The 21,653-nt window shown below is 50.3% G+C and overlaps 2 protein-coding genes across 3 annotated transcripts in view; one reads left to right on the plus strand and one right to left on the minus strand.

The window, feature by feature from the left end:
• Positions 1-1,993, minus strand: part of LOC148043438 (retinal rod rhodopsin-sensitive cGMP 3',5'-cyclic phosphodiesterase subunit delta-like) — a 9,671-nt gene extending 7,678 nt beyond the window's left edge. The window contains exon 1 of the mRNA XM_087726034.1: positions 1,861-1,993. Coding sequence (XP_087582160.1) covers positions 1,861-1,993 — 133 coding nt within the window. The remainder of the gene's footprint in view (positions 1-1,860) is intronic.
• Positions 1,994-3,965: 1,972 nt separating this feature from the next.
• On the plus strand, positions 3,966-20,929 carry LOC106538168 (prothymosin alpha). 2 transcript variants are annotated; one of them, XM_014052600.2, is made up of 5 exons: positions 3,966-4,287; positions 9,344-9,412; positions 11,017-11,107; positions 18,931-19,004; positions 19,984-20,929. In XM_014052600.2, the coding sequence occupies exons 1-5, from the start codon at positions 4,243-4,245 to the stop codon at positions 20,029-20,031; spliced, it is 327 nt and encodes a 108-aa protein (XP_013908075.1). In that variant the 5' UTR covers positions 3,966-4,242; the 3' UTR covers positions 20,032-20,929. The 2 variants fall into 2 exon arrangements, with proteins under 2 accessions (XP_013908075.1, XP_013908073.1); XM_014052598.2 differs by having other exon boundaries at positions 3,972-4,287; positions 11,017-11,113.
• The last annotated feature ends 724 nt before the right edge of the window (positions 20,930-21,653 follow it).

Genomic DNA, 21,653 nt, shown 5'->3' on the forward strand with positions numbered 1-21,653 from the left:
TGACACTGTCCCTTGATAAGGACTAAACTAGTAACACAATGCACACCCTCAGGAATGGGGTGTTAACACGCCTGCGTAAAAAGAGGAGGGGCATGGAAAAAGGTGGCATCTTCACACCTGTGAAAGTTTCCTCTGTTGCACTTGCCATTCTGACTTTTGGGACCATCGCCCCATAGCTGGCCTGGTGAAAAGAGCCAGGGGGCTTAGGGTCAAAAGTGGGCTAAACATAATTTAACAACTGGTTTGCCCGTAATCGAAACGCGGGCTGCGTCAGACACACAGCAATTGTATAGGATGGGATAGCTTCGCTCTCTCGCGCGTGGCTTGCACATATGCACGCTGTGTCAAAAACAGCGATTGTATAGGATGGGATAGCTTCACATGCGTGCATACCTTGTGCGCATGTGCTCTGCGTCAGAAACACAGCGATTGTATAAGACAGGATAGCTTCGCTGGCGAGAACGCATTGCACACATGCACAATGCGTTAAAAACACGGCAATTATATAGGACAGGATAGCGACCGACCGGCTGGCCATAACTACCAGTTCGTCTGAACTGGTCTGAAACGGCTGAATCCCACCCCTGCTTAGGGTTCAAAAAAAAAAATCAAGATCACGTAATTAAAGCCCCCATCTCTCCTTATGTGTATCCTACCACACCAGTGAAAATGTCAATCACTTTTTTTTGACTCTCCCGCACACTATACTTAAACATGAGATATCCAAACACCATTAAAGTTTGACACAACGCCCGGTTCACACAACAACCGAAGACTGCAATCATGGTTAACTTCTCATGAAATGCTCAACCCTGAATTAAACCTGCTTTAAGCCTTGATTAGCCTGCTGTGCTGTAACCGGGCAAGAGACATCCCAGATGAACATGCATGTTAAAAGTGCTTTGAAATCACTTTAGTTACATGCTTCCGGTTTGGGGCTTTGCACAAACCCAAGTTTATGGGACAGTACAATTAGTCCTTGACTTACGACCACAAACTGAAGCCAAATTTTCCGTTGTTAACTGAGACGGCGGTTAAGTGAATTTTGCTCTATTTTGTGACCTTTTTTGCCACAGTTTTTTAGCAAATCACTGCGGTTGTTAAGTGAGTCACATGATTGTTAAGTGAATCCAGCTTCCCCGCTGACTTTGCTTGTCCTATGGGTCGCAAAAGGGGATCAGGTGAGCCCGGGACACAGCAAATATGAATCAGTTGCCAAGTATCTGATGCCACGATCATGGGGAATGCTGCACAGGTCATAACTATGAGAAATGGTCGTAAGTCCTGTTTTTCAGTGCCATGGCGACTTTGAACCACCGCTAACCGAACTTAAGTGGAGGACTACCGATAGGACACTCTGCATTACACAAAACAACAATTACACAAAAGTTGTGACGTGGGATCTGAACTCAGGACCAGAGAGGCGAAAGGACTCCCTGATCATGGGACAGTCAATGAGAGGCTTCCTGGCCTTGCTTCCGTTTAGATGTCTGCACCAAGAAAGGGGTGGGGATGGATGGCCTCGAGAGACCCTTCCCATTTTAAGAGATCGCACACTGCGCGAAAAAAAAATAAAACACATAAATAACTAAGGAGCCTCCCGTGATCGTCGGGGACTTTAAAGGTGGAACTTATATATTTTTTGCAAACTTTTGCAAAATCAGAAACTCTGCAAAAAGTCGTTAACGTGGGCTCTGCAATGCGAGCTCCTGAACTCAGCGCCGCATTTTTTAAGTCACCCGCGTGTAAAAATGCGACTTCGGCGACCAACAGCAACTTTCAACCAAGCTGACTCCGTTCCATCCAGAGTCCCTTATCCGGGCGTCCCGGTTTTCCCCCACACTTTTAACCGCGACTGACAGCCGCCGCGTCCAATGGCCCGCCGCAAAGCGTCAACATTGTGTTCGCTCGGCCCTCCTGGCGAATGAGCACCGCCGGAGTTCGGCGTCCCGCCTTCCGTGAGCCAGAAGCGGACGAACTCGGCGGCAGCCATCTTGAGTGTGGCACCAAAAAAAAAAGCAAGATCCACCGAGGCAAGGTGAAGTTTCTTTAGAGACGGTCCCGGACCGGGGACCTCGAAAAGTAGATGTGGGTAGCCGCGGAGAAGTCGTCTGCACGGGATGCGGCCCGTTAGACAGCTCGGCTACGCGACGGCACCGACTGGCACCCCAGGCAAGGGCGCCCGGCGCCATCTTAAGTGTGGCAAGTCTTGCCCTTTTCCGCCGCCTCCATTGGTTATTATGGCAAGGGGGGGGGAGAGCAAAGCGAGCACATTTCCCCCCTTTGCATCCCGGTGGGGGTTGGAATCTCTGGGTTGGGGGGGTTGTGAGACGCCCCCTCCCCGAAATGCAACCCCCCCGCGCTTTACAAACCACCCAACTTCGTAAGCAACCTTTTTTTTGGGAGGGGGGGAGACCAGTCGTAGTTTTGGACTTTTTTTGTGGGGTGGGCTGGAAGAGGTTGGGGGGCTGCTGTGCAATGCTCCCCCCTTTTTTGCAATGGTACAATTGCAAGCGTTTAACGACCGAGTCTCTTTGCAAAAGCTACCATACGGAAGGGGGGGGAGAAAACCCTTCGTAGCTTTGGACGGTTTTTTGGGGGGGGGCTGCTGTGCAATGCCCCCCCTTTTTTCCTTTTGCAACGATGCAATTGCAGTTAACGACCGATTCTCTTTGCAAGCTAACATGCCCGTAAGGGGGGGGGGAGGGTAACCCGTCGTAGATTTGGGCTGGCTTTTTGGGGGGGCGGGCCGGAGGAGCGTGGGGGGGCTACTGTGCAATCCCCCCCCTCTTTTTTTGCAACGGTGCAATTGGAAGCGTTTAACGACCGGGCCTTTTTGCAAGCTTAAGATGCCCGGGGGACGACGACGATCCGTCGTAGCTTTGGACTTTTGGGGGGGGGGGAATGCGGTGCAATGCCGCTCCCCCTTTTGTTCTTTTTTTGCAACGGTGCAATTGCAAGCGTTTAACGACCTTTGCAAACTTAACAGGGCGGGGGGGAGGGAGGCGGAGAGAACCACCGTCCCGCCGGTTTTGCTTGGCTAGATAAGATTCCTCGACGGGGGGGAGGGAGAGTGAGAGTAGGGGAAGAAACGCGTGTTCAGCTTTGCAAGGGCTTTTTTTGGCCTTTTGGGGACGGGGGCGGGTTCACTCTACAAAGCTGGAGAAAGCGAATCGGGTCAGCCTTCTTTGCAAAAAAAGGGGGGGAGCGAGCAGGGAGTTAAACCCCCTCCCCTGCCATGAACACGCAAGCGAGCGTGTTCCCACGTGTAACACTCGCGGGCGCCCGTCGGGGCCGCGCGAGTCCTCTCTCTCTCTCTCTCCTTTTCTCGCCGGCGCGCATGCGCAAGAGTTGGGAGGGGGGATGTTTTCAAGCTGGGAGTGCGCGCGTATTCCTCGACGGGTCCGCCCGTAGGATCGCGCACCCGGCCGTCGAGGGGAACGGTGCACAGCCTGCGAACGGCGGCTTTGCAACTTCAAAGGGGGCTGCCGGAATGAATGAGGCGAGAGCCTATTCGGAGACGGCCTCCAGCTCGACCTTGGCCGGACGGTTCGCTCCGTCTGCGGGCGCCCCGCGCGATCCAACAATACTCTCGGTGTTGCGCATGCGCCCTTGGAAAAACACACACACACCCCAACCCTCCCCCGTCCATGCAAGAGAAGCGGGGGCAGCTCTTCTCCTCCCTCTCTCTCTCTCTCTTCGGCTGCGCGGCCTTTCGCAGCGCCTCCCTCCTGCGCGCGGGGGTTTTGCAAGCCGCCTCCCCCGCCCTCCCCTTCTCTTTGCGCGGGGAGGGAAGGAAGGGAGGGCGCAAAGCGGCCCCCCGACGGCCCGTCAGCAGCCTTGCCCCATTGTCCGGCCGCTCGCCCAATGGGCGCGCTCGGCTTCTCCAGGGCCGCCCAATCGGGGCCGGCGAGGGGAGGCGCGCGCCGCCCACTCCCCTATATAAAAGGCGGCGGCACCGCGTGAGCCCTCCACTGGCATCCAAAGCCATCTTTGCATTGTTCCTGCCCCCGGGTTCGTCGGGCTGCGCTAAGTCGTCGCGGGGCTTCGCTCTTCATCCCCCATCCTCCTCTTCCTCCTGCCAGCCTCCTCTTCCTCCGCCTTTGGCGAGCCAAGCCGCTCCGTACGCGCCCTCGGATCTCTGCCGGCGCCTTTTTTTTTTGTACAGTCGCGGGCTTTTCCTCAGCTCCGCCGCCGCCGCCGCACGGTTCTTTCCCCCCGTCCTCCCCCGCCGTTCCAGCCATGTCAGACACAGCCGTGGACACCAGCTCCGAGATCTCCACCAAGGTAAGCCCGGGGGAAGAGGGGGCTTCCCTGCCGTCGGATCGGATGCTTTGCAAATCCTCCCCCCCCCCGGCTTTCTTCGATGCCATTCCGGCTTTTTTCCCCCTCCCGTGGAAAATCCGCGCGGGTTTTTTTTTTGTGTGTGTGTGTCTTGCACGCGCGCGTGTGCAATGCCTTTCCTTGCGCTTTCGCTTCCCTGCAACGCGCGGCAGCGGCGGCGTTGCACTCGTGTGTGTCTCCGCTCGGCTTCCTCCTCCCTTTGTTTGCCCAGCGGCGTTTTGCCCGGCTTCTTTTCACCTTCGCCGGCCTGGCATCCTTGGCGTGGATCGGGGAAGAGGGGGGTGGTGTTTGGGGTGGGGGAAAGCCTTCCCTTCTTCTCCTTCTCCCCCCCTCCCCAGCCCGGAAACCCCTTGGAAGGTGGGCAAGGCAGGTGGTTTCACGGACCGTCCCGGGCTTTTAATCCTCCCCCCCCCCTTACCCTCTGCCAGGCTCGGATCGACGGGCACCGCTTTGCCTATTGAAAAAAGAAGAAGCGGCTGAGAGGGAGGGGGGGGTCTTTGACAGACGCGGCCAACTTCAAAGCTATTGTGCCCGGCGGGTGGAAGAACCGGAGGCGAGCCGGGCAAAGGGAGGGAGAGAGGCCGGGCTGGAGGGCGACGATCGCAGGCGCCGGCTTGGCTCCTTTTGCCGCGCACCTGAACCGGAGCGCGGCTTCGGCTTCCCATCTCCTCCTTCCCTCGCTACCTGCCTTACTTTACCCCCCTTGGGGTGCCAGCGGAGCGTGTCTGTGCGCGTCCGTCCCCCCTTCCCTCGTTACCCTAATTGGCCGGGGCTAATTGCGCGGAAACCGCTCGGCGACCCCCGCTGGCCCGGGAGACGATCGGAAGCGGTTTGGCAGGAGGAGGAGGAGGAGAGGCGGTGGGGAGGGGAAGGAGAGCCCTGGAAAAGGCTCTGCCCGGTCGTCGGAACAGGGCGATCCGAGGGCTCTGCCCGGCCGGCGCGCTTCTTTGTTTACAGCAGGCAGAGCGCGTCGCGGCTGCGGCTGTTTCCCGGTGCCTTTCCACGGGGCGATCGCTCCGGTCCCAAGAAAAAACCCTTTTCCCACGGAAAGGGAGCCAAGGCGACCCCCGACGGGGCTCCGAGGGCTGAATCGGGACTCGGGAGAGAAAAAAACGGGGGATCTTTCGCGGTTCCTTCTGCCCCCCACTTCCTTCCTAAAGTTGGGGCGCCCCCCTTTGAACTCGGATGGCCCCTAACCCTGCTTTTCCTCGGAGTTCCGACGTCGTGGGGGGGTGGGAGGATAAGCGGAGACGTCGGAAGGCGGATTGGAAGCTGCCCGGTTGAACTCGCGCGTCCCGACGGAGGAGGAACTGGTGGGGTGGGAGGAAAGACACGGAACCCCCCCCCCCTCGTCCGATTCGGGCTGCGCGGAGCCAGCCGGGCGATGCTGCGCTTTCGGGAAGCCCCTTCCTCGAAAAGCAGACGGTGCGAAAGGGAAAGAGGGCTTCGTTCCGGTCCGTTTCCCCGTCCCCCACCCCTCGTAGGGCACCTTTCCCTTTCGCGGGAGAGTGATACAATGTAGCGACAGCCGTCGTTGTTGGATGCCGGACGCCTGGGTGGGTGGGTGGAAGCCCTTGACGGGGGGGGGGGGTCGCGGTCTGGTTAGTCTCGGGGATGCCCGAGGGAGGGAGGGCTTCGCAATTCCGGCCCCCTTTTTCAGTGGGAAGGGGCGGCCGGGAACCCCCCTCCTCGACGCCGATCGTCCGGGACCCATCAAAGAATCCTAGAGGGGAGGGGGGGGAGATATTGTGGGAGGGGGCTTTTTGTTCCCGCAAAAGGGTCACCGTTGGGGCAGGTTGCAAAAGCGGGCGCCACCACCTGCGGAGGGGGGATCTCGACGGGGAGGGCAAGGGGGATCGGGGATCTCCCCTTGGGGAAACCCTTATTGGGGGGCGGACGTATCGACTCCCCCCCCCCCCCACTTTCTATCTTATCTTATTCCCAGTCCTGGGAAAGCCTTGCGCTGCTTTTTTTTTCTTTCCCTCTCGCTCCTCCCGGCATCTGGGCATTAAAATGCATTTACGAGCTTGAGATTGATTTCCAGGCGGGCGGCGGCTCTTCTCTCCAGCGCCGCCCCCGGCTGTCTGCGGGCCGCAGTAAACAGCGAGCGAGCGGTAAAAGCCAAAAGCCGCCCCACCACGTGCCGCTTTCTCTGCTGCTCCGGTCTCTTCCCCCCCCCCCACCCTATCCTCTCGCCCGCGCGCGGCGCCTCCTGGGAGTCGTAGTTCTCTCGCCGGCCGCTTTCCCCCCTTGACTGCGCGCTCTCCCGCTCGGAAAGAACTACGCGCCCCGGCGTGCCTAGGGAGGTTAGGGCCGGCTGGCCAATCGAAGTGGCGCCAACTGTGGCGCGCAGGTTTGAATTGGCCAGAGCGCATGGCCTTCCTTGCCCGCCGGGCGATGGGCCTCCCCTCTCCCTCTTGCGCCCCCTGCAGGAAGGAGGATATTGTTACTGCAAGCTCGGGTGTTTTTGTTTTTATTTTAATGGGCATTTGAAAAGCAAAGTAAAAGCTTTGAAAAACGAAGCCAAAATAAAACAAGACACCCACACAAACACACACATACTTGCCGACAGAAGCACTTAAGAATGCCTGAGTTAATAACTGGTGCATCAATGCACATTTGGCAGTGTGTGTGGTTTTTGGCTAAAAGCTGCAATCCTATTGGGGTTGTATGTCCTTATTATGCCTTCTGTTCTACTGCCTGTAATCTCTTGTTAGTAAATGGTATTCTTCAGAACTGGCTTCTGTATTGATGGGGGCTATTAATAAAACATGGTGCCTCTTATGATATACACAATGCCGGACCTGGCCTTTGTTCTGTGTTCTTTTTACTGCAAATATGCATCTTGTTTTTGCCCTGCCTAGATCAAAACGTTAGGACGTTTGTGGCTGTTGTAGCTGGCCTTAAAGCAGTAAACAGCTTTTCCCAGGCTTATAATTACAGGGAACTCTTATCAGGATCTTGTCAAAGACGTAAACATTTGACTTCAAACGTGTTGTTGCTTGTAAGCTGCAGGCTCTGTGGTGGGTGATTTTCTAGGAGATGCTGTCTAGGGAAAAAGAGAAAGGGGGGGGGGGAATTGTGATCTTGGAATGGCGTTGGAGGCGGCAATCACGGCTTTGATGGCCTCTGCATCAAAGGCAGATCGCTTGGGATAAAACCACCCTCTCCCTTGACACGAGAGTAAAGAGTTCAAAGTTAGGAAATCCGGTTCCTTTTCCGACCAATTTTGCTGCTTTCCCTACCCCAGAGCAAAGCCGGTTTTTTTTTGCTTTTTTTCAGAAGGGGTATCTAGGAATTAGGCATGCGGTGGCTAAGATGCTGAGCTTGTCGATCAGAATGCGGTTTGAATCCCTAGTGCCACATAATGGAGCGAGCTCCCGTCACTTGTCCCAGCTTCTGCCAACCTAGCAGTTCGAAAGCACGTTAAAAAATGCAAGTAGAAAAAACAGGGACCACCTTTGGTGGGGAAGGTCACAGCATTCTGTGCACCTTCGGTGTTTAGTCATGCCGGCCACATGACCACGGAGACGTCTTCGGACAGCGCTGGCTCTTCAGCTTTGAAAAGGGAGATGAGCACCGGCCCCCTAGAGTCGGGAACAACCAGCAAATATGTGCGAGGGGAACCTTTACTGGAAAGACTGCCACAATTCAACCCAGTTTTTGCAACCATTCAAGATGGAAAAAGTAGATTCAGTTGGCGTTTTTTTAAAGTGAATTCCTGATCCTGGGGTCCCACTTTTGGCCACAGTTTTGAGGCACGTGGCAGCTAAGATCTGTGAGCTGTATTTTTTTGGGGGGGGGTGTAGCGTGGTCTAAAGCTGCTAATCGGGTTTGGGTTTGGCTGGAAGCTGTTCCGTGCTGCCCTGAGAGGTTTAAGGAAGCTGCTCGTCTTAATAATCTGTGGGAAGAGAAAAAGGGGACTTCCTTATTCCTTGCCATGCCCGCCTCTGGGCATCTTGTTTTTCCCTCCGCAGGCCAGCCAGGAGTGTGTCTTCTCGCTGAATTGTGTGTTTATACGAAGGCTCCCTCCCCTTTTCCGGTGGGGGAACCGGGGGAAGGCTGTGTTTCGTAAATCTGTAGCGTGCCCTTCGCCTTCGCAGCTCGGAACACGCCAAGACACAACAATGCAAGGGTTTTTTTTAGGAAGGGGGGGGTTAGTTGTTTAGTGGCAGGTCAAACTTCCTCGCCAAGGAATTGCACGCTCACTTGTAGGGAGAGGGAAGCAGATGGAGAGGCCTTTGAAAATGAAAATAAAGTGAATAAAAACGCATAACAAAACACACTTTGCCTCGGGAAGAGTTTTGAGTCCGGTTAATCCCCTCTGTGGGATGCGGTGGCTTCAGCGGTGAAGACGCTAAGCTTGCGGATCAGAAAGGTCCGCAGTTCGAATCCCTAGCGCCGCGTAACGGAGGGAGCTCCCGTGACTTGTCCCAGCTTCTGCCAACCTAGCAGTTCGAAAGCATGTTAAAAAATGCAAGTAGAAAAAATAGGAGGCACCTTTGGTGGGAAGGGAACGGCGTTCCGTGAGCCTTCGGTGTTTAGTCCTGCCGGCCACATGACCACGGAGACGTCTTCGGACAGCGCTGGCTCTTGGGCTTTGAAATGGAGATGAGCACCGCCCCTTAGAGTCGGGAACGACTAGCACATATGTGCGAGGAGAACCTTTACCTAATCTCCTTTCTTGGAGAGGTTCGTGTTGGCTGTATTGAACGAAATTGGGGGCTGCAAAGGAAGCCGAAATGTAAAAGTCTCCATTCCTATGTAGTAGTTAGTTGTCTGTCTTGTGTTTGTTTTCCGAGTTTTTAATAGATTTTTCGAGTTTTAATAAAACTCGAAACTTGTGTATGTTTTGTTCCCCCCCCCCCAAAAAAAGGAGGGAGGGAAAAGGGTTGTCTTGTCATTCTCCCTGCCTGGGAATTTGCGCCAATAATGTCAAGGAGGCTGGAATCCCAATGATTCACTCTGGTTTCTGTCTTTTTGTTTTGCCCCTTTTAAGGATTTGAAAGAAAAGAAGGAAGTTGTCGAAGAAACAGAAAACGGCAAGGAAGCCCCCAACGGCAATGCCGTAAGTATCTCGGCTGGGATGAAATTGGGGGAGGATGGGGGGGGGCAGTTGACAGGAACATGGAATAATTGAATTGGAATGGAACTTGGAAGAAGAAGCCGGCGAACTCAGATTGAATTTTCCTAAGTAGGAGAAACTTTTTGCAAAGTTTTTTTTTTTTTAAAACTGCTCGGTCCTGCTGTGAGACTTCACTTGCTTCCCGACTCACACAACCCCTCCCAGGTATGATTGATATAACTTGGGCCGTTCGGGCTGGGATCCTAAGCCTAAACCATTAAGAGTTTAATAATCTGAATTAGCATGTTCTTTTCTATGGCAAATCTGCTTGGTTTAATTTAGCGAAAAGGACTTAGGGGAGACATGATAGCAGACTTCCAATATCTCAGGGGTTTCCACAAAGAAGAGGGAGTCAAACTATTCTCCAAGGCACCTGAGGGTAAAACAAGAAGCAATGGGTGGAAACTAATCAAGGAGAGAAGCAACTTAGAACTAAGGAGAAATTTCTTGACAGTGAGAACAATTAACCAGTAGAACAGAAATTGCCTCCAGAAGTTGTAAATGCTCCAACACTGGAAGTTTTTTAAGATGTTGGACAAACATTTGTCTGAAGTGGTGTAGGGTTTCCTGCCTAGGCAGGGGGTTGGACTAGAAGACCTCCAAGGCCCCTTCCAACTCTTGTTATTCTGTTTTGGAGGATGTATGTGAACCCCATGATATTTAGTTCCTTTCCTGTAAGGAAGGAACGCCGGCCCATATTTCGAATTATTTTATCGATAACAGGGAGTAGAAAGTAGTGGATCTTAATCGCAGTCCCTTGAAGACGTGTGTGCTGACTTCAACGCCCAGAATTCCCCAGCCAATTTATGATGCTGAGCAAGGGAGGGGGGGGGGGACACACGACCTTTTTATAACTTGTGGACTTCAACTCCCAGAATTCCTGAATCAGTCATTGGGTGTAGAGACAATAAGATCAGAGGTCTCCAACTTTGGCAACTTGACGACCTGTGGACTTAAACTCCCAGAATTCCTCAGCAAGCATAGACCTGTGGACTTAAACTCCCAGAATTCCTCAGCCAGCATAGACCTGTGGACTTCAATTCCCAGAATTCCTCAGCCAGCATAGACCTGTGGACTTCAATTCCCAGAATTCCTCAGCCAGCATAGACCTGTGGACTTCAATTCCCAGAATTCCTCAGCCAGCATAGACCTGTGGACTTCAATTCCCAGAATTCCTCAGCCAGCATAGCTGGCTGAGGAATTCTGGGAGTTGAAGTCCACAGGTCGTCAAGTTGCCCAGTTGACATGCAATAGGCAGGTGTGTTACAGAAACTTGGGGGGAAGGGGTGAGGGTCTCTTAGCAAAGTTGTATCCCCCTCCTTGTGCTCCCTTTTAGTTTCCGCGAACCACCCTTGTAAATGACAATTCTTACTTTGGTCACAGCTATGGGGACACCGTGGCGCCTTTGCTACAGGCCACAGGGTTCTGCCAGGGCCTATTAAGTCCCGGGGGGGGGGTTGGTTGTGAAGTGGGGAGGGGGGGTTGGTAGGCTCCCCGTTTTGGTTTTTTTTAAATTTTTTTTAAAAGTGTGCTTCGTTTCCGCGAAGGCGAACGAGGAAAACGGCGAGCAGGAGGCGGACAACGAGGTAGACGACGAAGAGGAAGAGGTCGGCGACGAAGAGGAGGATGAGGAAGAAGGTGACGGTAAATTCCACGCCACCACTCTTCTCCCCCCCTCCCCTTTGGGAAATGTAGTCTATGCAAATGGAAGGGGCGCCTGGTTGGAGAAGATTTTAGTAGCCTTTAGCGCTTGGTGGGAAGTGTGGAGGGGTGTGCGGCTCCCCCTGGTGGCCGCTTCTGCACAGCGCACGAGGAGCACGTCGATTTCGTGTTTTTACACACCAAGGGGGGAGTGATCTCAGCATAGGGAAAGCTGCTAAGTAGGATTGTGTGTGCATTTGCACAACGGGTGCCAAGAACTGGAATTCACAGAAGTCTCCAGGTGCAACCACTTGGGGGATGGGGGGGATTAATAGGAACTATCCTCTTAAATGACATGGAGGACCGAGCATCTCCATAAGATATTCACCATCTCCTGGTTTCTACACTGGTGTTTTAATCACAAAGCCAAACTGGGCTCTCACATATAAAGCACTACATAACCCAACCTAAGGTGGCTCAGTGGCTAAGACGCTGAGCTTGTCGATCAGAAGGTCGGCGGTTCGAATCCCTAGCGTTGCGTAACGGGATGAGCTCCCGATACCTGTCCCAGCTTCTGCCAACCTAGCAGTTCGAAAGCACGTAAAAAATGCAAGTAGAAAAATAGGAACCACCTTTGGTGGGAAGGGAACAGCGTTCCGTGCGCCTTCGGCATTGAGTCATGCCGGCCACATGACCACGGAGACGTCTTCGGACAGCGCCGGCTCTTCGGCTTTGAAACGGAGATGAGCAGCGCCCCCTAGAGTCGGGAACGACTAGCACGTATATGCGAGGGGAACCTTCTCCTTTTATTCTGTTAAATCTCTTGCCTCCTTTTAAACGGAGTTTACTTTTTTAACCTTTTCTTCTAACCCTGATTGCAGCTGGTAGGTTGAGACTAACCATGGCGACATGCAAGCTTATATCTCCCGTCTCTTTCAATCCATCGGTGCTCTCATTCCAACCAGGAATCTCTTGAAAAGAAAAGTTTTTTTATTTTATTTATTTATCCCACGTTTGTCTACAAAGATCGTCAGTCGTCCAGGTTATAGTTTTTCCAAAAGTTCTTTTTTTTTTTCTCTTTTCGGGGCAACTGGCAAATTTCCTCTTGAAAAAGCACCTTTGGGTCCCACATTTATTATTTTCATAAATACACACAAACACCTTCGTTCTTCTGTTGTCTTCCTACAACAAGGCTGAGACAATGATGAGAACCCAGCTGGCTTCCCAGCCTAAGGTGGGACTAGAACTCACCGTCTCCCAGTAATTGGCTCAACATCAATCCAATTGGCTGGCTTTCACGTGAATAGCCGGATTAGAATTTATTATCTCTTTGATGATGATTGGCCCAAAGTCACCCAGCTGGCTTTCAGAAGGCTAAGGCAGAAACTAGAACTCGCCGTCTCCTGGTGATTGGCCCAAAGTCACCCAGCCGGCCTTCCTTGCGTAAAACGAAACTAGAACTCAACATCTCCTGATTTCTAGGCCTTAACCAGTAAGGCAAACTACCTATCTCATATATATACCTCGGAAGGATGGAAGGCTGAGTCAACCCTGAGCCGGTGAGATTTGAACCGCTGACCTGCTGATCTAGCAGTAGCCTGCAGTGCTGCATTTAACCACTGCGCCACCTTGGCTCTTCTATATATATGAGATAGGTAGTTTGCCTATATATATTTAGTGTCACAACCCCTGGTAAGCCCCAATTATGGGAGGAAGCTAACTGCTTCCATCATCTGTCAATCGGCTCGTCACAAGAGTCCATCACGACAGAAACCCAATATTTTTACTGTTGCCTTTGTTAGATTTGTGTTTTATTTGTGCTGATAAATAAAGGGAGACTAGTATAGATCAGTAGTATATACTAGTATATGATCTATACTAGTCTCCCTTTATTTATTTATCAGCACAAATAAAACACACACACACACACACACACACATATATATATATCATATATCATATATCATATATATATATATATATATATATATATATATATATATATATATATATATATATATATATATATATATATATATCTCCGTTATCAGCGAAGCCAGGGTGAAAGGTATCTATTAGATTTTTACAACCCCTGGTAAGCCCCAATTATTGGAGAAAGCTAACGGATAAGAGCCTGTGGCCTAATGGCTAAGATGTCTGCCTAGTATGTAATATAGCCCAGGTTCAAATCCCAGTAAGGGTATGGCTAGCTGATGAGAGCTAAATAGCTTGAAATAGATCTATACTAGTCTCCCTTTATTTATTTATCAGCACAAATAAAAAACAAACACACACACAGACATAAATAATTTGCCATTCTCTTCTCAACTGTTTGCCTTCCGGCACTGAGAAAGCCTCAATTCTGGAGCTTCTGTTGGAGTTGAACATTTATTAGATTTTTTTAAAAAAAAAAACCACTCCATAAGCCAGACCTGTCTGGGCAATTATCCATAAAACCCGTTAAAATTTCAGTGCCGATAAAAGCAGATGCAGTTAAGATCAATAAAAGGCAAAATGAAAAACTCTGTTCTGGCTTAAGGAGCCCGTTCAGAAGCTGAGATGGTTTGTGTTAAATAAAAGAACAAGTTTTCCAGACCAAAAAGTCTAGGGAAAAAAAAGCAGCTAAAATGATGACAATTGGGCTTTTTTTCCCCTATTGCTAAACGAGGTGTTTGTTAAAAGTGAGTTTTCTCCCACGTGACGACCTTCCTTGCCACCGTTGTTAAGTGGATCGCTGCAGTGCTTAAATTAGCATCCCCGGGAGCTGAAGCGGATTGCTGCAGTTGTTATATGAGTCCAGCCGGTTGTTAAAGCGAATCTGGTGCGCAGACACACACCCACACACACACACACACACACACACACACACACACACACGGGCTCTGCCCCTCAAAACGTCGCAAGAAAGGATCCTCTGACTTGGGACGCTGCAACCGTCATAAATACGAGCCAGTTGCCAAGGGCTTGAACTTTTGATCAGGTGACTGCAACCATTGTAACTGAGAAAACCGGTCCTAGATCACCCTTTTTTTCCCCAGGGCCGTCGTAACTTGGAACCGGTCACTAATGGAACGGTTGTAAGTCGAGGACTACTCCAAAGTTGTTAATTGGGTGGGGTTTTTTTGCCAGTAGGATCATGCAGGCCTGTATTTGCAAAGTGCTGGTGTGCAGGTGAGGGAAACATCTGTTTGGCAGAATTCTCCCGGCAATTTTGCAATCTTCCATTTGGGTGTTTTCGGCTTCAATCTTTCATGGGTCGAAAAGAGTTTTAAAAAATGAAAAGGTACGTCGTTCCCCACCGCGGGATAAAACGACGACACTGCCTTCGCCTTGAGGGGCAACTCCAGCCTTTTGTGCCCTGGGGGGGGGAGAGAATGTCCTTCGCGTGGCATTTCCCCCCTACAGGTCGTCCTCAACTTACGACCATCCTCGAGCCCTGAAGTTCCGTCGCTGGGTGAAACATTTATTCAGCGAATTTTACCTCAGTTTATCAGCTTCCCTTGCTAACGGCGGTGAAGTGAATCACTGTGTTTCTAAAAAGCTAGTCACAAGGTTAAGCGGATCCGGCGTTGTCCGGAGGTCGCAAAAGGGGATTCCGTGTCCGTCATAAATATGGGTCCGTTGCCAAGCAGCCAACGCTCGATCACGTGGACGCCGCGACGGTGCTAAGTCCATTTTTTTCCAGTGCCGTCGTAAATCCCAGTGGTCACTAAGTGAGCTGTTTGTAAGTCGAGGACTATAGCACGGCGGGGGTCTCTTTTTCTGGATGCCACAGGTTGGAAAAAGCTGCAAATATTTCGAGCTCCAAGCGCCCAGCCGTTGCCCGGCGGACGTTTCCTCCCTTGGCTTGGCTGCGCTCCCCCCGTCAATGGCTTCGGTGCCAGCTGGAAGACGCCCACGAAATGCCAGCTGCTAAGCCGACCCTGCTGCCCGTCAAGGAGGCGGCTCTGCCAGGGCTCCGAAAGATGGCTGGCTCCGATTTGGCTCCGGTCGAATCGCCATCGATCCTCTGGCATCTCCGGGTATTGTTTTTTTTTCTAGCATCTCGGTTGCCGGGTGGGGATCGTTGCCTAGATACGCTGCCCGCTGATGATGGAGGCGGAGGAGGAAGGACGGGGGGGTGGGGAGGGGTGGTGGGATGCCTTGCATTGCCAGCCCCTCCCCACCACCCCCTCGGTGGGTCTGGGCTGCTGCTCCCCCCCTCCCTTCTCAGGATTGGCTTTGCGTGCCAAGATATTGAAGACGCTAATCTTGCGAGGCGGGGCGGTGAAAAAAGTTATTCTCGGGTGACCCAAATCTCCTGCCGATCCCAAGGCCACTTAAACCAGATTATTGGCCTGTCCTGGAAGGGTCAGCCAAGCCCATTGGTTTAAATACCCAGAGCCTTAGTGCCTTCCCCACCCAGTTCTGGGGCTTGGAAACTCTGGTGGGGGGAGATCTTCCTCTCCGTCTGATTTTGGGGTGTCTGTGCTTTTTCCCCCCATCCTTTCTTGAATCAAGTGGCGTTCAGTTCCACTTCTCTCTATTTTTTTTCTTCCTCTTTCCTTCTCTCTCTCTCCCTTTTCTCTCTCTCCCCTCTCTTCTCTTCCCTCTCTCTGTCTTCTGCCTCCTCCCCTCCATCTGTCTTTTTCTCCTCTTCCCTCTCTCCTTTCCACCCCTCCTTCTCTCTCCTGTCTCCTTTCTGTTTTCCTTTCTCTTCTGTCTCCCCGCCTTCCTGATTTTCCCCCTTTTCTTTCTTCTCTTCCCACTCCTCTCTCTCCCTTTTCTCTCTCCTCTGACCTTCCTCTCTTCTATTTTCTCTTGTCTTCCTCTCCTCCCTCTTTTCGCTCTCTCTGTCCCTCCTATTTTCTCTCCTCTTCCTCTCCTCTTGTCTTTCTCTCTCTGTCCTTCCTCTCTTCTATTTTCCATCCTGTCTTCCTCTCCTCCCTCTTATCTTTTTCCCTCTGTCCTTCCTCTCTTCTATTTTCCATCCTGTCTTTCTCTCCTCCCTCTTGTCTCTCCCGTTTGTTCTCTCTCTTTCTTCTGTTTTCTTTCCTGTTTTCCTCTCCTCACTCTCTGTCCATCCTATTTTCCCTCCTGTCTTCCTCTCCTCCCTCTCGTCTCTCTCTTTTCTCTCTCTGTCCTTCCTCTCTTCTATTTTCCCTCCTGTCTTCCTCTCCTCCCTCTTGTCTCTCTCTCCCTTTTCTCTCTGTCCTTCCTCGCTTCTATTTTCTCTCTCTCTCTCTCCCCTCTCTTCTCTTTCACTCCCCCCTTCTCTCTGAGTTTGGGAAGGAAAGGGTTGGGAAGCTTGTGCTGGCTCTCCTCCCTCATTAAAGAGAGGCTTATAGTGGAGAAGAGATGCAGAAATAATATGGTTTTGGCTGGGACTCCCTTGGCCGCCCCGGGGCCTCGGGTGGCCTTGCTTGGAAGGCCTCCATCCGTCCGCCTGCCTTTCCCACGAAGAAGGCCTTCGCCCCGCGGTTCTTGGAAGGAACTGGTTGCAGGGCTTCCCGTCTCCAACGCTTAGTAGCTTAACTCTTACTCAACGTCCCCTTTGCAAAGGATTTGAGCAGCTGGGATCCGGGAGGGGAAAAAAAACGAACACGGATTGAGTAACCACGTTTCATGCGTGGTAGAAATCGTCGGATAAGCCTTCAGCAACAACTTCCTGTTTTCCCCGAAAATTAAACCCTCCCTGGATAATAAGCCCAATCGGGCTTTGGAGTGCATGCGCTAAAATAAGCCCTCCCCAAAAAATATTGTAGCACGCCAGCAGCCATGAGGTGACAACGCTCTCCTCCTCCTGCACCTCAAAAATAATAGGACCTCCCCGAAAATAAGGCCAAGCACTTATTTCAGGGGGGGGGTTCAAAAGAAAAAAATAAGACCCTTGTGTGTATACGCAAGCCTAATAGGTTTTTTAAAACGGCTCCCCAAAATTAGGTTGTGTGGGAATACTGTGTTTTCCCGAAAATAAGACCGGGTCTTATTTTCGGGAAAACACGGTATTCCCACACAACCTAATTTTGGGGAGCTGCTTTTTTAAAAAAAAAAGATGTTTGGGTACAGTTGGTCCTTGGCTTACAGCAGTCTGCTTAGTGACCGTTTGTGGAGTTATGACGGCACTGAAAATTAGAGACGTGTGACTTCCATGCTTAACAGCCGTTGCAGCCACACACACACCCTGTGGTCATGTGATCAAAATTCAGAGGCTCGGCGGAGACTGAACTCGTAGTTAACAGCGGTTGCAACAGCCCCGCGGTCGTGCCGATCCGTTTTTCGACCTTCCGAGGAGAAAAAGTCCAATGGAGAAACCGGAGTCGAACTTTACAACAGTTGTCACCGAACTTGAACAGCTGCAGCAAAATTCACGCGAGAACTGTGGCGAGGAATGTCGTGAAAGGGGAGGGTGGGATTCATTTAACGACTATCTCGCTTAGCAATGGAAATTTTGGTCTCCATTGGGGTCGTAAGTCGAGGACTTGCCTGTATTTGGAAAGGAACCGTACTGGGGAAGGTTGTGTTCTGACCTAGGCTTCCCCAAGCAGCACGAAGCCGAGTCCTCGTCCCGATAAACCCCTTTTATTTAATTGACAGTGAGTTCCTCTCCAGCCAAGTCTTTCCTCTCCCACCGTCTTTCCAGAGAGTTCCCAATTCCTGACCTTTATCAGGCTTGGAGAGGGGCCAGGCCGAGATCTTTCAGATGCCGCAATGCTTTGGCAAAAATGCAGGAATGGACTCATGGCCTCCTGCAAACTCCACTCCCCTGTCGCTCCTCTTTTATTCCCTCTGGGAGGGGCCATTCACCGTCCCCCTGTGGCCTTCCTCCCAAGTCGACCCCTGTTCTTTAGCTCTTCCCTTCGTCTGGCAACTCTGCGCATGCACACACTGGGAACAGGCTCCAGCTGTTCTTCTGCCTCACTGATGTCTGACTCTGAAGGCAGCTGGTAACTGCCGTACGGCCCTTCCCCAGATTCCAGGACTGGCCCATGTTCCTCCCCAAACTCCTCACTGTCTGAATCTTGTGGGTCTGACATATACACACGGCTCTCGGATTGGAAGGCCTTGTATGGTTTCTACATTTCCCTAGAAGCAGCACATTTTTAAAAAAAAGAACTTTATTATTATTTTAGTTACACCAAGAAGCGTGCGCCATGTTTCCTTACGCAGTGCGTCATCTGGGTACAGGCGTCTCTATGCCGCATCGTTCCTCTTTTGCCACCGTTTCCGCGTTCCTATTAACACTGTTTCCCCGGATTTAGTATGATGATATATTGAGCATTTAAACGTTATGGAACTCTCCCGTTTCTCTCTCTATATATATAAATTTCAGGTAAAATTCCTAGCGGAAATGTTTCTGGAAAAGCAACACATTTCTTTTGTCCTGGGGTTTTTTCCGCTTTTGAATGAAAGCCTCCCCCGCCCCCAAAAGACCCTTCCCAGGAAGAACTCCCTTCCAACAAGCTTTGCAGCTTCCTGTAGCCACCTGGTGTGGCCCGAGGACGGGAAACAGGATGCTGGCTTAGATAAGCCTGGCCCGTCTCTTCTCTGGGGAGAGGTGGGGACACACACTTTGAGGACACAGGTTTGGAGAAAGCCCGAGATGGGCCTGGAAGCATGCAGATAACAGAAGAAGCTGGTTTGGGTCCAGGATAGTGGTGGGTTTCAAAAAAAATGTTGGAACCTCTTCTGTAGGTGTGGCCTGCTTTCTGGGTCCACTGGTGGAACCTCTTCTAAGCGGTTTGGTAGATTTGACGAACCGGTTCTACTGAACCAGTGCGAACTGGTAGGAACCCACCTCTGGTCCAGGAACTCTTTTATCAAACTCCTTCCTTCTCTAGGCGAAGAAGAAGATGGCGATGAAGATGATGAGACTGAAGGTCCAACTGGCAAGCGGGCAGCTGAGGACGATGAGGTGAGTCAACCCGCCCGAGAGAAGGCAGGAGGAGGAGGTTTCAGCCCCATCTCTACCGCTCCTCATTTTCCACTTAGCTCATCGCCACGTGAAACGCAGAAATGCAAAGCAAACGATAACAGGAATGTAAAATGCTTCATCGTTTTTGGTGCCCGAGCTCTCCCATGTACACACCAAAAGCTATAAGTGTTAAATCACGATCCTAGTCATCCTAAAAAGATTCTTTTTTTTAAAAGGTTTTTATTTTTATTCTCTTGCACACAGTTACAGGTAAACATTCACATAAGTTATAGTTCTTATTTATATTTTATCACTTTTACGCATTTGTTTCCCCATATAAAAAGTTAAATTATACTTGTTGCTTTATTTACCATCCCGTGCATCTATTTTGTATCATCACAACTCTTCTTTTCCTTTCTTTTCTCCCTCCCTTCTCTACTTCCTTTCTTCCTCCTTTCCCTTCCCTTCTTCCCTTACCTCTCCCCTACTCCTCTCTTCTTCCCCTCTCTACCCTCTCTCCTTCTCGTCCTGTCCCTTCCATCCTTCCTCTTCCTTCCTCCTTTCCCTTCCCTTCTTCCCTTACCTCTCCCCTACTCCTCTCTTCTTCCCCTCTCTACCCTCTCTCCTTCTCGTTCTGCCCCTTCCATCCTTCCTCTCCTTTCTTCTTCCTTCCTTTCTTCTCTCTCCTCTTCCTTTCTCTTATTGTGGTTATCTCTTTTCATCTCTCAAGTGGTGTATTTTCGGGATGGTATTCCCACAAGCCTAGATATAATTTATCATAAAAAGACATTCACGGTGAATCCCAAGGTACAACATGTAGTGACACTCACAGGATACTAAATAAGCCATCAAACATAACTCATGCTAGGAAACTAAATAAAACAATACAAATCGTAACGATGCAAGGAACAAAGTTATAGTGGAAACCCCTCTTCTCCCTGTCTCTCTGACCACCTTCCCACCTTCCTTTTCTTTTCAGGACGACGACGTGGATCCGAAAAAGCAGAAAACCGACGAAGACGACTAGGGGGAGTTAGGATAATAGAAAGAGAAACAACTTTTTTTTAAACAAAAAAAAAAAAGAGGAAAGAATTTTTTTAAAAAAAGAAAGGCCAGCGTGACCTGCTTTTACCTTTGAAAACTTTCTGTTACAAAAAGAAAAAAAAAATTACGTCCCCCCTCGTTGCTAATGGTCACCGTCATAAAGTAGAGCAGACAAACATGGGAAGGAAAAAAAACACCCCCCAGTAAAAGACGCCGGGCGTAGAGATGCCATTTCCCCCCCCCAACTTGTAAAAAACAACCCCCCCAAACCCCAAAATCCTCCCTCCTTCCTCCCCTCCTTTCCCTGTCACACGGGTGAATGGGGTGCGGGAGAGTGGTTGACTCAAGTCTCTCCCCTTCTTCCCCGCCCCAACGTAAAGTTCACGGCCCCAGCTTGATTTCTTAAAAGTAACTTTAAAAAAAGGAGAATTTGTTTGTATTTTTTATTTACATTTTATATTTTTGTACATATTGTGATGAGGTCGGCCATTTTTAACGCGATCTCCGATTTGACCAAAAGGGGGGGGGGTGGGAGGAGGGGAAGGGCTTTTGAAATGTACTTTGCTTTCTTTTTCTCTCTCTCTCTCTCTTTCCTTTGTTCCTATAAATGAATCAACAACAACAACGAAAAAGATCTAGACTTTACTTGTGGTGTGACCGTGTCCAAAAACCATGATCTCAAAAGGAGAAGAAAAAAAGACCTTGTAAAAAAATAATAATAATTTCAAAAATGCAAAAAAAAAAGAAGTCCAAGATTTATAATGAGCATTCCAGTAACAATTTTATTTTGTGTGTGTCTATGTACTTTTGCCTGTACCATAAAGTAGTGGGTTTGTATGAAATGGCAAGGCCAAAGATTAAAAAGGGTTTTTTTTCCTTTTTTTTTTCCTTTTCGTTCTTTTATTTTATTTTTTTTGTCTTAAGGCAAGTGGTTCCCAAACTTGGCAACTTTAAGACTTGTGGACTTCAACTTGAAGTCCACAAGTCTTAAAGTTGCCAAGTTTGGGAACCATTGGTCTAAGGAGTTGCTGTTAATTTTTTTTTTTTTTTGGCCTGTTTGATGTATGTGTGAAAAACAATATTGTCCAACAATAAACCGGAATTTTATTTTGTTGAGTTGTTCTAACAAAGCTGGTTGCACAACTGCTGTGTAGTTTATTTTTTTTAAGCTCCGCCCAGCCAAGTAAATTGAGGATTTCCCAAATACTTTTCCTAGATAAAGTGGAAACAAAACCTTTGCGTTGGTGGTATAGGTAGTGCTTGACTTTAACGACCACAATTGAACCCTGTTGTCAGGTTTCAAAAAAAAGGCCCTAATTAATTCATGAGCCTCGAGCCAAGTTTCAAAAGAAAACCAGTCATGTATTAGGAACGTCATTTTGGCAAGACCCCATTGCAGTCAGATCTAAACCTCGTTTTAACTATCGCTGAACTTTATCTCTGTTCCTTCTCAGTCTGTGTCATAAATCACATTCTCCAACGAGGTGCACGCCTCACAAGCCTGTAGTAATCTGAGATCCGACTCTACCCGAAGGCATGTGTGGAATGTGTTCCCTCCCGCATTCCTCACCATGGCAACCTATAACTTGATGAGTTGACATTCGG

The sequence above is a fragment of the Thamnophis sirtalis genome, unplaced genomic scaffold (assembly GCF_051295495.1).
Source record: "Thamnophis sirtalis isolate CommonGarterSnake01/CBP01778 unplaced genomic scaffold, rThaSir2_p1.2 scaffold_11, whole genome shotgun sequence".
In the NCBI taxonomy this organism is placed as follows: domain Eukaryota; kingdom Metazoa; phylum Chordata; class Lepidosauria; order Squamata; family Natricidae; genus Thamnophis; species Thamnophis sirtalis.